Source organism: Myotis nattereri (assembly GCF_964212035.1).
Source record: "Myotis nattereri genome assembly, chromosome: 4".
Taxonomy (NCBI): Eukaryota; Metazoa; Chordata; class Mammalia; order Chiroptera; family Vespertilionidae; genus Myotis; species Myotis nattereri.
Genome location: NC_138079.1, coordinates 90,120,361 through 90,137,908, shown reverse-complemented (window position 1 = coordinate 90,137,908; position 17,548 = coordinate 90,120,361). Strand labels below are relative to the sequence as shown.

The window sequence follows — 17,548 nt, the reverse complement described above, 5'->3', positions numbered from 1 at the left end:
CCTCCCACCTCCCCGCCACCAGGCTGGGGAACCTGCAACCGAGGTATTGAACCCATGGCCCTTCATTTCGTTGGCTGATGCTGTAACCACTGAGCAAAAACCAGCCAGGGCAAGCATGCCGTTTTTGTCTCAACCCCTCCTGCCCCAGTAAACTTGCCAGTCTGTCAACAATAGCCATAATGTTTATAAGCTTTGTGTGGGCATCGAAATAGTTCCGGAGGAGTATCCACCAAGCTATTAACAGCAGTTACCCCTGGGGACGAGGAACAGACATTCTGTTCCCCCAACAAATAACAACAAAAGAGAAACAACCCATAAGAATTGCCTCTTGGCTTGTGAACTCCTGTCTGCATGGTTACTGTGGGTTCACCTTGCGGTGTTTCCTTTCTCGCCCCCAGATAAAAGCTGAAGATGACCAGCCCCTCCCTGGGGTCCTCCTGTCCCTCAGTGGAGGAGTGTTTCGTTCCAACCTCTTGACTCAGGACAATGGCATCCTGACTTTCTCAAACCTGGTAAGATGTCCTGTAACTTAGCTCCTGCCTGTCTTCCCCACGAGGAAGCAGGGATGCAGTGTGTGACTTACATACCGCTGGACAGCGTGAGAACAACACCAGCGTGGAGTGTTTGAAGTTTCTCCGGGGAGCAAATGTAATTAGAGTATTGCTCTTATTAGAGTTTAATGCGGCTGATTCATGTTCCCTTCCGAGCACACTTCTTGTTTTCTGGTCACCCAGCTGTCACAAAGAGTGTAATTAATGACCCTGGCCACAGCGATTCCTGTCTTAGGCGGCCCTTTGTTTTACCAAGGATCCCGTTGTTTATAATGCCGATCTTATTCAGCAGTTAGCTTGTGTTTCTTCTGCAAAGTGCACTCCCCATGCTGTGAAGATAGCACCAATTTTTCATTCCAGATGTAGCCTGAGCCCTTGGCTGGTGGGGACTTAGGCAGTGTGCGTGAATTGGCCATCTTGTCAGTCCAGGGAATGAAGTGATTGTTACAGGGGTGTCACAAGCAGGCAGTGAGGTGTATCCGAAAGGTCATACACTGTGTGGTGATGCATACCCGGGTTCAAATCTTCCCTCTGCTCCTTACTTGCTGTGTCATCTTGGGCAGGTTACTTGACCTCTGAGCCCCAGTTTCCCCAGTTTCTTCATCCCTAAAATGCAAAGGACTGCTACCTCCACAGTTACTGAAGGCACATGGTAATGACAGCTGCTGTTGTTAGAACTGTAATTGCCATTACCATAACTGTTTATGGTAGAGTTACTGGTACCATCTCTGTCTGTCCAGGAAGCCCGGGGCTCTTGTGGCATAGTTCTGGTCCATCATGACTTAGTCGCCCCCTTTTAAGCCCGGCCCAGAGGCTCAGTTGTGGTTGTCTTTTGGCAGAGCCCTGGCCAGTATTACTTCAAGCCCATGATGAAAGAATTCCGGTTTGAGCCATCCTCCCAAATGATTGAGGTGCAGGAAGGGCAGAACTTAAAGATCACCATTACCGGGTACCGCACGGCCTACAGGTGAGCAACCCCTGCCCACTTCCCTCTCGTCCAGGCCTGGCTGTGGGATCCCCCTCAAACTGCCATCATCTGGACGCTCATTCCAGCCATCACATGGACTAAATTTGGGAGCCAAGGGACATGGGATATGGGTCTAAGACCTTTGATCGCCGCCCTTTCCTTTTAATATTTCAAACTAGTGGTTCAGCCACAAAGTTTCTATTTTGAAATTGGCCTGTGAGAGCCTATCTGGTTGCTTTAAAAATTTTAAAGGAAGGAATGCATTCGCTTGAGTAAAACATCAAAATGTTGAAAAGAGTACACAATGTAAAATTTTCCTTCTATTCTTGTCTCCCAGCTACCTCAGTTTTCCGGTGTTTTTAAATACTTCCAGTGATGGTTTTTTGCAAATACGTGTGTGTGTGTGAATGTGTGTGTGTACTTACACACACATTCACACACACACACACACAAGTATTTATATACACTTAAAAAAGCACTTGAAATGAACATTGATTAATCAGAAACAGTAGGTTCAGAAAAATGGGGTCATTTTCAACAATGAAATAAAAGAGAAAATGATTTATTTTCCTTTCATTGAATACTTTGCTATTTAGAATAAATCCTAATAAAAATAAAATAAAATGGAATAAAATAAAGCTTAGCCTTTTTAACTTACAGTTTTCTGGAGTGTCCCTTAGGATGTATGAGAGGAGATACTGATGGTATCCTGGCTGGATTGGCAAGTGACACAGTGAGATCTGAAGGGCCTGTGGCCTTAGAGCACAATTCTCCATTGAGCTGTCTTGCACTGTAAAATGTTGGTAAATGCGGGACACTTTGAGTTTCTTTGTGTGCTTCAGGAAATCACAGGAATATCATGTTCCTTGTCTTCTCTTGTCACTCTAGCTGCTATGGCACAGTTTCTTCTTTAAACGGAGAGCCGGAGCAGGGGGTTGCCGTGGAGGCGGTGGGACAGAGCGACTGTAGTATTTATGGGGAGGACACCGTGACGGATGAAGAGGGGAAGTTCAGATTACGTGGATTGCTGGTGAGACTTTGAGCATGTTTTATTAGGGGATTTTTCATACAGTGTTTGGAGGTATCTTGTAGAACCTCCAAAATTGATAGGATTGGGCCAGGCCTGAGGGCTGGGGAGGTGGGTATGGTTCTGGAACCCTCTCAAGTTTTTTCTTAACTGACACATCTTGCCTTTTAACTAGCTGACATATTGGTTTGAGGTTTTGTATCGAAGTAAATTTGGAAACCCATGGGTTTGGTATAGAATTGGGGGTTTTGGCTAGAATTGGTTGGTTATGGCTTAGGCCAGGGCTCTCAAATCAAAGGCCTATGGGGCCCATAGAGAGGTGCAAATGGCTGAAGGAGGCTGGGTGTAGAGTAGGGAGTGAAGAGGACTGGGGAACTGGAGAGGGCACGGCCCATGTAAAGGGAGAAGCTACATCCCAGCTCCAGCTCATTATGGCCATGTGGAAGACAGACTGAGGGCAGCCACAGAGTTTGAATTTTTAAAAGAGAAGTCAGAAATTTAGATTTCCATGTGAACATTCCTGACTTTTCTATGTAAACAATTAATTAAAAAAACAACACACCCATAACTTGTGTGAGCCAGACAACCATCTTATTTGTCCTTTTGGCTGCTAAGTAGCAACATTTGGTTTAGGATTTATGGCACTTTTTTTCTCAGTTTTTATTCATTCATTTCCATGCTCATTCAGCACACACTGAATGTAAACTGTAGGAGTCACAGAGTGTGTGGGTTAGACGGCACCCACTGGACTGGGCCGCTTGGATTTGGAGTTGGGTCCCCAGCCTTTCAGACTCACAAACTATATTCTTTTCTTTTCTTTTGATTTAGGATTTTTTCAACTTTATTTATTTATTTATTTTTGATTAATTAAATCTTTATTGTTCAGATTATTACGGTTGTTCCTCTTTTTTCCCCCCATAACTCCCCTCCACTCAGTTCCCAACCCACCCTCCTCCCTCATTCCCCACCCACTGTCCTCATCCACAGGTGCACGACTTTTGTCCAGTCTCTTCCCGCATCTCCCACACCCCTTTCCCCACCAAGAATAGTCAGTCCATTCCCTTTCTATGTCCCTGATTCTATTATAATCACCAGTTCATTCTGTTCATCAGATTATTTATTCACTTGATTTTTAGATTCACTTGTTGATAGATGTGTATTTGTTGTTCATAATTTGTATCTTTACCTTTTTCTTCTTCTTCCTCTTCTTAAAGGATACCTTTCAGCATTTCATATAATACTGGTTTGGTGGTGATGAACTCCTTTAGCGTTTCCTTATCTGTGAAGCTCTTTATCTGACCTTCAATTCTGAATGATAGCTTTGCTGGATAAAGTAATCTTGGTTGTAGGTTCTTGGCATTCATCACTTTGAATATTTCTTGCCACTCCCTTCTGGCCTGCAAAGTTTCTGTTGAGAAATCAGCTGACAGTCGTATGGGTACTCCCTTGTAGGTAACTGACTTTCTTTCTCTTGCTGCTTTTAAGATACTCTCTTTGTTTTTTGCTCTTGGCATTTTAATTATGATGTGTCTTGATGTGGTCCTCTTTGGATTCCTTTTGTTTGGGGTTCTCTGCGCTTCTTGGATTTGTAAGTCTATTTCTTTCACCAGGTGGGGGAAGTTTTCTGTCATTGTTTCTTCAAATAGGTTTTCAGTATCTTGCTCTCTCTCTTCTTCTGGCACCCCTATAATTCGGATGTTGGTACGCTTGAAGCTGTCCCAGAGGCTCCTTACACTATCTTCGTAATTTTGGATTCTTTTTTCATTTTGCTTTTCCGGTTGGGTGTTTTTTGGTTCTTCACATTTCAAATTGTTGACTTGATTCCTGTGATCCTCTAGTCTGCTGTTGGGAGTCTGTATAATATTATTTATTTCAGTCAGTGTATGCTTAATTTCTAGTTAGTCCTTTATCACAACGTCGAGGGTCTCATTAGATTTCTTGTAGGTCTCATTAAGTTTATTGGCAGTTTCTAGAAAATTCTTGAAAAACCTTAAAAGTGTAGTTTTGAACTCTATATCCAGTAGTTTGCTTTCCTCCATTTCTGTCATTTGTGTCCTTTTTCTTTGTCTCCGCATTTTTTATGCTTCCCTGTGTTGATAAAGTGGTTTTCTGTGCTAAGTGTTCTTTAGGGCCCAGTGGTTCAGCCTCCCCAATTACCTGAGAAGGACACTCTTGGTGCACCCCCTTGTGGTCTTTGTGCACAGTCTTATTGTAGTTAAGCCTTGATTGTTGTAGGTATCACTGGGAGGAATTGACCTCCAGGCCAATTGGCTGTGAGAATCAGCTGTGTCTGCAGTGGGAGAATTTCTGTGCTGGAGACACCCCTCCGGGGCAAGACTTGCTTCACTGGGGCTTTGGTGCTCACTGAGTCTGTCCCCTGAGTGTGTCCTTTATGGTTCCACGGAGCTGCAAACTGGATGGTCCTACTCTGACCTCTGGGTATACTGGCTCCTGGATCTCTAGGGAGGTGCTAATCTAGCCTCTGCCTAAGCTATCCAGCAAAAGCCTCCCTGCAGGACTTGGGCAGGGCGGGTCCCACTGGATCAACAGGGCGGGGCTAGCAGTTATGGCTGCTCTCAGTCCAGCCCTCAGAGGCCCCACTTCTCAGTGCCCCCGGTAACCGCTGCAAGCCCCTCCAAGAGAAAGCTGCCCTTGAATTCCAACCAATGCCAGACAGTCCCGCTTCTCCTGTATGAGTCTGGGTCCCCAGAGACTCGCTCGGAACTGGAGCTCAGAGCTTGAGACTCCCTCCCGATTGAAAACGACAACCGCGCCCTCAGCTGCCAGCCCGCTCCGCGCGTGTGCCTCTACCTTAGTATTTTACTTCCACACTGCGCCTCCTCTGAGTCTCGGTATGCTTTTCTCTTTCCTTCTAGTTGTGGAATTTCCACTCAGCCAGCCTTCCTGTGGTTCTGGATGATATCCATTCCGTCTTTTAGTTGTATTTTTGAAGTGGTTGTTCAAGGCAGCAAACTCCAGTGTTTACCTATGCCGCCATCTTGGTTTCCTCCACAAACTATATTCTTAACCCCAGAGATGGCGTCACGTATCTCAGCAACAAACTAATGTTAGCCCAAATCACGTGAGCTGAGATGCAAATCACTTCGTCAGTTTACTTAGATACATTGAGGCAATGCTGTTCTTCCCCAAAGACAAGAATACTCATGTCCAATGTCCAGGGCACCCCCATTCTCAGATATTAGGGTACCTGGAAGTAAGGTCGGAAGCCAGGGGAAAGACACCTATCTTTTTTTTAAAATAAGTGTGTAAGGAAAAAGTGACTCAGAATTTTTTTGACAAAGGGTTCATTTGTGCTATGAAAACCTTGCTTTTAAGCTGAATTTATCTAGTTTGCAGCCTTCCTAGAAATTCTCCTTTGAAGTCATATCTCTCTTTATCAGAGTTGCCACTAACCCATGCAGCAGTGTCAAAAACAAACATAAAATGTCATTTAATCGCGGCAATTTACTTCCATCTATTGGAAAATTGCCATCATGTGCTGGCTTTCTTCGACCAAATTATTGCTATCTGACAAAATTTTCTGAGTAAGTGTATATACATCTTTCATGTGATCAGTGTCCAAAAAAAGGTGGTTTTTTTTCTTAGAATGCTGACTTTTTGGTAAACATGCTATATGCCTATAAATGTAAGTAATAGAATAAAAAGTATAAAGAAGAAATTTTTTTTAAAAGGGAAAAACCTGAAATTCCACTTCCCAGAAATGATATCCACAGTGAGCATTTGGGAGTGTCATTCCAGGTATCACTCGATGTACTATACAAGCAGAGGGGAGGGGCGGACAGCAGGGAAGAAGAACTTTGTCAGACTGGGAGTGTATTATATTTGCAGTTTTGAAATAAGAAACCACATTTAAGTTTCCTTGGGTAAAAGAAACTGAATGGGGATTGAGGAATTGCAGAATGTCAGGTAAATGTTTCTTCATCAGGATGTTTTGGTTTTGTTTTTTTTTAAATCTTTATTGTTGAGAGTATTACAGATGTCCCCCGTTTTCCCCTATTGCCCCCCTCCACCTAGTTCCCGCCCCACCCCAGGCCTTCGCCACACTATTAGGTTGACAGGTGCAGACGGGGAGCTGAAATGAGTGAGGCAGGAAAGCTGCGGTCCTGGTGTGGACCTGCAGTCAGAACAGGCTCAGATCAGGTTGCATGTGACGAGCCTGTTTCTAGAGAAGTGACGGCCTGGGTTTGTTTGCAGCCGGGATGTGTGTATCACGTGCAGCTCAAGGCAGAAGGCAATGATCACATTGAACGGGCCCTCCCCCACCACCGGGTAATTACGGTAAGCATGAAGTTCTTCAGCAGAATTCAGTGGTGTGATTGCTTCCTAATCAAAAACCTGTTAGCACTCCTCTGGCTGTCTGCCTTTCATCCTCTGCGATGGTGGGGGTGGGGGGTGGGGGGGGTGCAGGGGGGACTTCAAATCCTAATTAAGGGTCCTCTTGGATTAGTGTCATCTTCCCAAGCAGCGTCTTGTGGGGTTTTTAATGAACAGCGTGGCTGTCACTCATCCAGAGAAGAAATTTGAACTGTTGTTTCCCCACTTCCCTGCAAGCTCTGATCATTATTCTGCAAGTTGAGGATCTTAAAGCACAAGGAGCTTTCTAATCAAGGGCATGTGATAAGGGAACATGGGCCTAATTGGTAGCCGGGCCACCCAGATTCCTTACATTCAGATAACCTGTTCTTCCATTTGGTGGGCAGTCTTTCTGATATTCCAGACAATGACTTCTTAGCTAATTGACGCCTAACAAGGCAGCCCTCCAGGAAGTGGCCGGGGAATCACTTGAAATGAAGCTTTTCTCCCACAAAATTTGCTAGACTAGAGGGCCTTAGTGGGACAAGAGGGACTGCCTTGTGGTGGCTTTAGGCATGAAGTTTGTGAGGGGTTAGAGAGAGAGGTGGCAGGCCATTTAGGACTGTTTGGCCTGGAGGGTGGATTTTGTTGATGTCTTCATGGCAGCTGGCATTTTAAATGGCCGTACTTTACAGTTCTATATATTTCCTTGCCATCGTGACTTAGGCCAGGATCACCAGCAGCCGTGTGGCCTGTGAGCTGGCAGATATGAACTAGTGACAAATTGAGAGCACACACCCACCCAGAGGGGCTGCTGTGGCATGGTTCTTGCTGATTGCTGCCAGGCAAGAACGTTTTCTTTTTTAAGAGAGACTAAAAAATCTGGCTTTTTTGTACATGAAATTTTTAAAAATATTGGCTAGTAATTAAAACTTAGGAAACAAAGACTGCATTTGTCAAACAAAATGTGTCTGTGAGCCAGGGGTAGCCCATCTATCTACTTACTATCAGATGGTGACCTGGGACTTAGGATGCTTCTATGACCTTTAATATAGGAAGTGAAGTTTGTCATGAAATAGCGCCTGAGACGTCACACAGCTAGAGTAGAAGTTCCTCTTCCAGCTTCCTCAATACCAGCATTCCTTATTTCTTTCCAGGTTGGCAATAACGACATCGACGATATAAACATCATTGTTTTCCGGCAGATTAATCAGTTCGATTTAAGTGGAAATGTGATCACTTCCTCCGAGTATCTTTCTACATTATGGGTAAGGCCAGCTTTTCAAGGTGAAAATACTGTCTTCTTTTCAGCTTTGAGACAAGTAAGAACTGGATGTCTGTGCCTCTCTGGTGCTAACTTTAGCATGCTAAAGGTGGAGATGCTGAGTGTTGAGGTTGAGATTTAAGAAACTTCGATCCAAGCATATATCTGGGAGAATGATTGCTGGTAGCTGGAGAGAAATGCGTTCCAGTTTCAGATAACCGTTTTACTAGCAGTATATATCTCTGTAAGTATTGTAGTAGGAGCCTAATGAACGATCAATATGATCTAAAGCCTGAAACAAATACAATTTTAAGGCAGAGTGCTTCGTAACTATTTAAATTCTGTCCAGGTGGCGATGGTGGGCAGTGAACTAGAACTCAGACGGTCTGGGCTGCCTTCTGTCACGGTGGTTACGTCCCTTGTCAGCTTGGGCAGCCGCTCCATTCCCATGGACCGTGGTTTTCTCCTCTGTAAAGCCAGGGAGTTGGACTCACTGACCTCTTACGGTCTGTCCAAGTTCTAACAAAATGTGCTCTCTGGAAAGAAGGAAGAGATGTTTATACAGTGCCCTGTGATCCCTTGAGAGATGTCAGTGAATCCCCTCGGGAGGGTGTTTTTCAGAGGCACTGTAATTTTGTATACAGTGATGTATTAGACTTGAGTGAAAACGTGCATTTAGGTTTTAACTCACCTCTTAGCTGCCCTCCGGTCCCGGGGTTGTAAGCATGTTTCCAGAGAGTGAGTGTAGGATGTGGGCAGACTGGAGCGCTCATGCCCCTCCCAGGGAGTGAAGGTGCTGCTCCCCTGCTCACTCCGACTATCGCTGTGTTGTGAGTTCTGGCCCAGGGTTGACATCACTTTCCGGTTTCCCAGAGGAGCTGGAAGTTGGAGTTATTTGGAATCACCTGATTTTTATATATAGGGATGGATTCAAATGTTCTCAAAACACTGCACAAATCAGAAGAACATATGTTCAGTTTTGGTGTGACCTGCAGGCCTCCGCTATTTCCTGTGACTTTTGTGTTAGGAAATCTCCTCTTGACTTGTGTGTTATATAGGAAAGTGTCAGCCTGGGCCCTGGAAAGGGGTGCTCTGGAGTTCTCCTGCCGTAGGTGCAGGGAGGAGCCCCCACAGCCTTTAGCATCAGCCAGGACTGTACCTCCCTCTCCCCAGGCCCCATCACATATGGTGTGACAGGCAGCACACCTGGGCTGGAGAGAAAGGCCAGAAGCAAAGCAGTGCATTGCTGGAAGCAGACCGGAGTACCAAATGCAAAATGGGAATGTGTTTCAGGTTCCAGGTTCCAGCATATGGAGAGCAGTGCCGGGGGGAGGGAGAGAGGGGCATGAGACCTCAGTGATGGGGAGTCCCAGGATCTTGCATATATAAGATTATGTGACCTTAAGTGATGCAGGCTCCCCAAGTCTCCTTAGGGATAATAACGATGCCTGTTTAGTAGCCAGGATGGGTGACAATACATATAAGGCGCCTGTTGCATGCCTGGTATGTTATAGAAATGTTAGAAGCGATTCTTTTTTAATGTCATTATACTAACTATTATCACCATATTAAGTGTTCACATAAGTCGTCAGAATCTGCTGTAAGCCTTACGTGTCTTTGCACGCCGTGTAACTGGAATCTCAGATGACTGAGGAATGCGTTACATATGGCCTGTCAGGGGAGGATGGATTCTCTTTCAAGTACCCATGTTTCCAAAGACCCTTTCCTCCCAGGAGATAAGCTCTCCTGAGGATGTCTGAAAGGGAAGGTTTATCGTGTCTCAGTTCAAAAGCCCGTCCGCTTTGTTACCGCTCTCCAGGTCAAGCTGTACAAAAGTGAAAACCTCGACAACCCGATCCAGACGGTTTCTCTTGGCCAGTCCCTCTTCTTCCACTTCCCGCCACTGCTCAGAGACGGCCAGGTAATGGCATGGCACCATTCTCGGTTCCGTCTTCGTTTTAATAATCCCACTTTTCAGTTTTAGGAAGCACAGTTCTCTCATTTTCTCTCTAAATACACTCCACAGAAATGGTTGATGTTTTCCTCTCTGAATCAAAGGAGATTGGGCTCTGTAGTGATTATGTTTCTTAATTAGTGTTTTTCTGTTTACAAAAATAACACTTGTTCATGACAGGAGAGTTTGGGAGGGGGTGGAGGTGTCATCAGACATAATACCCTCATCCAGAAATAACCACTGTTAACGTGTTGCTAAGTATCCTTTTGGTCTTTTTTCAGTGTGTGTGCACATATGTGTATAAGTTTAAATCTAAGATACATTTATTTTAATAATTCAGAGCTGGGATTCTTATATATCACTTTGTAATCTGTGCTTTTCAGTGAAGAATATGTCACAAATCTTTCCCATCATAAATCATTTATAACATGATTTTGAATGGTTGTACAGTAATTCATAGTATAAGAAATATCATAATTGATTTAACCAAGGCGCTAATGTTGGACATTCATTTATTGGATATAGAATGTTTATTATCAATTCTAACTGGACAGAGAAAACTTTTGTAGTTGGTGTGGTGGGAGCAACCTTTGCAGAGAATTTGGTTCCTTTCTGGGGACTTAGCTTCAGTGTATCAGTGAGCCTGTGGCGTGACATTCCCTCTCCTGGCTTTTCACCACCTGCACAGGGTGATACACTGGCCTTTCTCAGTGTGGAATGGCTATAAAGCAATGACATAGGTTGAGATGGAGTTTGGGGCGTTCCCCTTCATTTCCCTGATGCCCTCTGGGATGGATACCTTAGGCAGCCGCAGTGTGAACAATGCTAGGTTCCAAGGCTGGTTGGCACTGTACTAGCTGAGTGACCCTGGGCAAGTCACTGTTCAGTCCTTCAGGCCTTGCTCTCCCCATCTGTACAGTGGGGGTCATCGTGCCGATCTTGTCAGTGTTTGCGAGCAGAGCAGGCTTTGATCTGGCGCACAGGGCTCAGCACGCAGGGCCGTGACCGTCACGGTACCTTTCCTGAGATGCTGTGTTCTTAACACATGCCAGCTAATGAGCCACCAAAGTGCTGTCCCTGAAAAGTCAGCCTCATTTTGGATTGCAAACAGTCTTCCCCAGTTTGATCACGTCCCTCCCTTATTAAAATGGGCTCATAAGAAAGCCTTGTGTATCATAAAGTCATATCCTCAGAGGGCCATAATTGTGGTTAAATGCGCTCATAAAAAGTGCCACAGCCTTTGAAAGCTTTACAGAAGGCACATCTCAGAGACACGCGGCTGCCACTGCTGGGGTAACCCACTGAGGTTACCACTCTGAAGTTAGCGACCTTTGTTTGGATGTATAAACTTGGGGATTTCCTTAAAAACATCACATCCATACGTTAGGTTTTCGTTTTCATCTGCTTTGCCCAAACTCCTTTATGAAATAACTTCTCACTTGTGCACAGAACTACGTTGTGCTCCTGGACTCCACGCTCCCCAGGTCCCAGTACGACTACGCCTTGCCGCAGGTTTCGTTCACCGCAGTGGGCTACCACAAGCACATCACCTTGGTTTTTAACCCCACGGTAAGGGGGAGGGGCAGTCCTGTGAAACCCGGGCTGGTGGGAGAGGGAAAATTCACACACCCTGCGCCCCAGGTATTGGATGGAGGCAGGAATGCTGTGTAAAGGGCCCTCGGCCTGGGGCCCCTCAAGCATCCTGGATTTTGCACTCTGGACTTCCCCAGGTGCGTTCCTGCTTTTACAAGCACTGATGCCAGAGTCCCTTTCGAGGTGGAAACTGGCAGTGAGGGGTGGAATCGTTTAGGTCAGTGGCTCAGCTGTGACTTTTGGGGAAGAAGGTCACCACTGTGCCACGGAGTCATGATGGGTGGCATTGAGGTCCTCCAGGAGGCTCAATATACCTGACCCACCCAAACTTCTAGAGCCAGCTGCCAGCTTACGGGACATGTATAGAGGTCACCAGAGCATGTGACAAACACAACCAGATGTAGGGTGTGGGGCACTGCAGGATGACAACCTGGAACCTGACTTATTTGACACATTGCAAGAAAAATAAGATAACAACATATGGATGGGGTACCTGTAGATTAAAAGAAATTACTCAGTTTATCAGTCAGTTGCCATGTATGGATCTTATTGGATCTGTGTCAAACAGACTGTAAAAGAGGATGGGCATGGTCTGTATTCTGATTGGCCCAATGACATTGAGGGTTCTGTTTAGAAAGGGCGAATGGCCACTGGGATAGAAGTAGCAGCTGCTTCGTCTCCTCACTGGTACAATCTGTGGGACTAGCTTGTTCATTGCTGTGTGTCCAGCCTAGAGCAGTGGGTTCTCCCTACTTCCTGTAGGAAAAGGCCCCTGTGTGTGGCTGGGACTCAGCCACACACACGGATGCCTGTTCTCTCTGCCTTTGCTTCCTCAGTGTGGATAGTGGAAGTTCAGGGGTGAGGAATACCTTGTGATGGACGCTTTGTTCCTGAGCTCCAGAGAGCAAGTAATGAGTTTGGATAGTGGAGGGCGCATCTGAAAATGTATGCGAGTTGCCTCTGTTTCTTACTTTGGATAGTGGGAGTTTGGATCGTGTGGGGTACCTGGGTGTCTGGGGGCACCCCATTCAGAAGGCTTGTGGGTCACGGCTGCGTAATAGCAGATGGCAGGTAAGTGGCAGTACTCTTGGTGTTTGCAGAGGAAGCTGCCTGAGCAAGACATCGCTCAAGGTTCCTTCATTGCCCTGCCTCTGACGCTGCTCGTCCTGTTGGCTGGCTACAACCATGACAAGGTAGGAAATCCAGAGACCTCAGGAGAAAACGGACATATCGGTGAGCGGGGTCCCTCCCAGCTGTGAAGGGACAGAGAAGAATGTCCAGTGTTATAGAAATGACAACATTTTAGGGTGAGAAGGGACCGTAAAGGCCTCAAATCCAGCCCCCCAGTCGTCCTTTCATACACATCTGTAACATCTCCCCCAATCCTTAAACCTGGACCTCTTTGGGGCATGTGTTGCTCAGAGCGGGCCAGCTGTCTCTGCTGACCTCTGGGTCCACAAGCCTGCCTTATTTTGAACTCAGGCTCCCCTCAGCATTAGCACCTAGCGGATGGTGACGACCTGGAAAAGGAGCTGTGCTCACGCAGGGCTTCAGTGGCCATCTGGACAGGAGTCTCCTGGCACCTCCTCACTCTCTCCCTCTCTTTTTAGCTCGTTCCCTTGCTGTTGCAGTTAACGACTCGACTGCAGGGCGTCCGGGCTCTTGGCCAGACAGCCTCTGACAGTAGTGGCCCAGAAGATGCCAAGAGACAAGCCAAGAAACAGAAGACAAGGTGGACGTGAAGAGGAGGAGGAGGGGCAGTGAAGTCTCACTCGGAACAGGCCACAGCCAGGGGACACCACCCGCCATTGGCATGAAAGCATGCGTTTGACTAACTTCAGAGAGCGTGTCCTTGGCCCGGTGTCCCTGTCAGCGTAGCTGCCTGTACCTGTCCTCCCCGTCTGGCCCCGCGGTGCAATGCAATGAATGGACCCTCCTGTCACTCTGCTGAGCACAATTTATTTTCTGAGTTGAAGATAATTTATTATTATTATTTTTGTCAAAGGTATTTAAGCTGTGCCGGTAGTGTGAGAATGTAATTCTTAATCTTCAGCATCATTTGCAAGAAGAATTCCAGGAAACATGGCTTTGGCCCCCTCGTGAAGTCCTGTTGGAGTTACCTTCCCCTTTAATGTCCCTGTGCACCAAGATCCCTGCTGGAAACTGCACAACGTGTGTCTACTTCTAGGAGGGTATGTTTAGGAGGTAGAATCAATAAAATTGCCCGTTCATTGTGTCATAGCTCGTCTCGGAGGTATTTCTTGGATGACATTAACATAATCTATGGCCACGGTCAGAGATTAAGATGCCTGGAGGGGCATGTGGGTCCCAAGTGAAGGGCTGGGGCAAGAAAATCCCCAGCAAAGGCGAGATGGTCCACAGCAGCTGTCGTTTGGCTTGTGTGGAGGGGAAGTAAGGGAAGGTGGGGCTTGTGGCAAAGTGCAGCACGTGCGCCCTGTCTGAAGGAGCCGGCTTCCCTAGCTCACGGGGACTGCAGGAATGTGTGCTCATGTTTCTAGGGAAGCCAGAAGGAGCATTTTATGCGAAATCTTCCAAGTTTTAAATATTAGCAACAAAGTAAAATTTTTAAAAGATCACATACTTTTGTCCAATCAAAATGCATATGGAGGATGGGTGAGGACTGAAGGCTGCTGTTTGCATAAAGGATCCACAGGAATTCATAGCATTTGAACAACATTAATTCATTGTTTTTAGGAATTGGATTAAACGAAGTAATATTGAAGGAGGGGACACATCCGTTAAACATTTGTTGAGTACCACATATGAGAGGCACTGGGGATTTAAAGATGAGTAGAGTAGATGGCACTATGAATGGAGTTGGAAGAGCAGGAGATCAAGTCTGCTTAGTTCCTTACAGCCCCAGTGCTCAGCAGGTAGTGAGCATTCAAAGGAGAGAGTGAATGCATGGGTGAATGAACGATAGGTGGGGAGATGGTGTCCGTCTTCATAGACCCATCATTGGGTAGAAGACCAGCCAGTAAGTGGGCAAGGGCAGTGCAGGGAGCCGAGGGCCTCTCGTTGGCCGTGGGGGCACCGAGCAGAGGTCTGATCCTGCCTGAAGGCTTGGGGAAGCTTCCGAGATGTGATGTGTGGCCAAGTCTGGAAGGCACAGAAAGGAGACAGGAAATCCTGGGCAGAAGGTCTTGTTGGGTGTAACTACCAAAGCACAAGGTCAGCGCAAGGCTTTCCTGGCTCCTGACCCCTGAAGAGTTGCTGTGTTTCCAACTACTGTAGTGGCCCTTGGGCTGGCTGGTTTGCTTTTTGAGCCCGGAGGGAAGTAACCTCTTAGAGGTCTGGGACAGACGAGATACATAATCCGTTTCTTGGAGTGTTTTCTTACTGTTATTCCGAGTGGACACCCTGTAACATCCCTTTTAAATGTTAATGGGGCTTTTTATTGACACCGAGTAAAGGTTAAGAGCTTGTGAAAGATACAACTAAATGTCAATATATTCCTTCCAGTTCCCGAGGCTGCCATTAAGTGGCAGTCTTCGCCCACCACTGGCTGCAGGTCACCTCTGGTGTCCATGGGACTTCCAAAGGGCTCTCTGTTCCTGGAAGAAGCTGATGTATTTCTCAGTCCCTTTGAAAGTCGTCTGTAATTTTCTTCACTTCCTGATCCCCCCGTGAGGTGTAAGTGCTAATGTTGTTACAGGGTTTTGATTGGGGCAGAAGTTCTATGAGACAGATTTTTTCCCCCGCTGAGAAATGTTTAAAAATGTCTAGAATGGTAAGCTCTTGGAGAACTCCATTGCTTGCATATTTTTGCTTATTAAAATGTTCCTGAAACCTCAATGAGGACACTCCGAAGACCTTTAGGGAAGTGTCATTCTAAGGTGCTGCCTTCACCACAGTATTCCTCTCTCGTTTTGGATTTTCTCAACCAAACAGCAAGGATTATTGGAAGTGGGGGCATGGGAAGGGCTGGAAGCGGGCAAGAGGTTGTGCGTGTGCCTGTGTGTGTGTATAGATTGGGGGGTGGGGGGTGGCTGGCGGCTGCAAAAGAAGGTCAGAGGGAAGAGGCAGTGCTTGTGCTTAAGTCTAATGGTGTAATTGTGAGGAGAGAAGATTCATGAAATCAGCCGAAAGTGACTGATTGCCCTCCTGAGGTCAGAGCACCCTCAGGAACGTCCCTGAGTGGTTGCCATGTGCCAGGCACATGCTGAGCCCATTCATGCCTGTCGGTTGGATCTTCATGACTTTATGACGTGCATGTCCTTTCAGTCCCATTGTGTAGAGGAGGAAACAGACTGGAAGCTCTTGCAGCTACTAAGTGGCAGAGCTGGAACTTGAACCCAGATCCAAGGGTTTAACCACCAGGCCCAGCTGCCCCTGCTGTACAAATGAGACAGTGCAGTTACATGCCAGATTTCTGGGGATAATTCAGGTGTTTAGAAAATTAATGTCGTGTGCAAGAGATGTGGGCAGGAGCTGTAATAAAGTTACTAAAGGCCCAGGGACGTGTAGCCATGTGTGTGATGGAGGCTTCATTGTGGGGAAAGATGAGATGCCAGACAACCTTTTCATTTCTCCGTCAGCATTGTCTCTGGAACCAAAGAGCTAAGTGACTGAACACTTAAATCCGGTTCCTTAATAGGCAGGATTCCCTTTCCTTAGCAGCTGGGGCAACCTGAAGAGCAGAGCTGGGAAGGATTTGGGAGACAAAGTTTGCGTGGTTGCATTTGTCTTAGTGTAGATGAGTGTCCACTAGGGGTGAGAGCTGTGTCTGAGTCATCTATGTTTCCAGTTCCTGGTGCATGGTGGGAGCTTGGGACAGGGGCCAGCCTCCAGACGGTCTCCAATGATCCACAGTGTGTGTGGTCTCCTCCCACAATGAAGCAGGGCTGGCCCTCTGTGACCCAGGGACTATGGCAGAAGCGAGTGATGGTGTGTGAGAGCAGACCCGGAGTCCCGTGGAGAGGACTTGAGGCCTATGGCCAACAGCCAGTCTAGCCTGCAGGCCACATGCGTGAGGCCCCTTGGAAGTGGACCCTCCAGCTCCGGTCAAGCTGTCGGTGACTGCAGCCCCTGCTACCATCAGACACCACCAATTGAGAGACCCTGAGCAAGTACTGCCCAGCTGAGCTCTTCCAAATCCCTGACCCGAGGAATTTGTGAATGTGCTATGTGATTGTGTTAGGCCTCTAGGTTTGGGGGTGACTTGTCACGCAGTGTTAGGTAACTGGAACAGTACTCCATAAATGTCTGTTACACGAGTGGACGGGGACTGAGATTCCCCGAAAAGCGGTGCCTTTCTGCTTGCGTATTAGCCAAGGTCTTCGGGTTTCAGGTAATAGAAACCCAGCCCCAACCAGCGTAAGCACAATGGGGCCTGTCTCTGACCACGTGATTGGGAGACACAGGACTGACCGCCTGGCTGTGTGCAGGGCTGGATCCAGAGCCTCCTGGTTTCCCGGCTCTGCTTCCCTTTGTGTGTTGACCTTGTTCTTTCCTCCCTCCAGGCGCTGTGCCAGCTCTCAGGGATCAGGCCCCTTTGCTAGAAACTGACAAGCATTTTAAGCAGGTCCAGGGCTGTTTGCTCAGTTACGGGTCTGCCTGAGGCAGGGGCAAGGCAGGGCAGGGGCAGATGTTGGGCACACATTCACAGACGTGGAGATGTGTCTGCTTCTGTGGACGATGTCACCCAGCAGCTTTGGGCTGTACATCATATCAGTTTGCAGGCTCAATAGAAAGAGAACTTCCATCTCGTAGCACGGTGTCAGTCCTGGGGCAGGTGATGGGCAAACTGCAGAGTCACTGGGGCCTGGCTAGACCTGAGCCACACCTACGTCCGTGCCACGGGTAGCTCCTGTGACCAGGGCGGTGCGTTACCCAGAGGAACAAGTGGCCCTGGGTG

At 47.1% G+C, this 17,548-nt stretch overlaps 1 protein-coding gene across 1 annotated transcript in view; it reads left to right on the top strand.

Annotated features, from left to right (window-relative positions):
- Nucleotides 1-13,911, top strand: part of LOC308517734 (BOS complex subunit NOMO1) — a 53,869-nt gene extending 39,958 nt beyond the window's left edge. The window contains exons 23-31 of the mRNA XM_081089063.1: nucleotides 399-512; nucleotides 1,391-1,518; nucleotides 2,407-2,548; nucleotides 6,761-6,844; nucleotides 8,017-8,127; nucleotides 9,943-10,044; nucleotides 11,527-11,646; nucleotides 12,771-12,863; nucleotides 13,281-13,911. Of these exons, the coding sequence (XP_080945189.1) occupies nucleotides 399-512; nucleotides 1,391-1,518; nucleotides 2,407-2,548; nucleotides 6,761-6,844; nucleotides 8,017-8,127; nucleotides 9,943-10,044; nucleotides 11,527-11,646; nucleotides 12,771-12,863; nucleotides 13,281-13,412 (1,026 nt within the window). The 3' untranslated portion in view covers nucleotides 13,413-13,911. The remainder of the gene's footprint in view (nucleotides 1-398; nucleotides 513-1,390; nucleotides 1,519-2,406; nucleotides 2,549-6,760; nucleotides 6,845-8,016; nucleotides 8,128-9,942; nucleotides 10,045-11,526; nucleotides 11,647-12,770; nucleotides 12,864-13,280) is intronic.
- The last annotated feature ends 3,637 nt before the right edge of the window (nucleotides 13,912-17,548 follow it).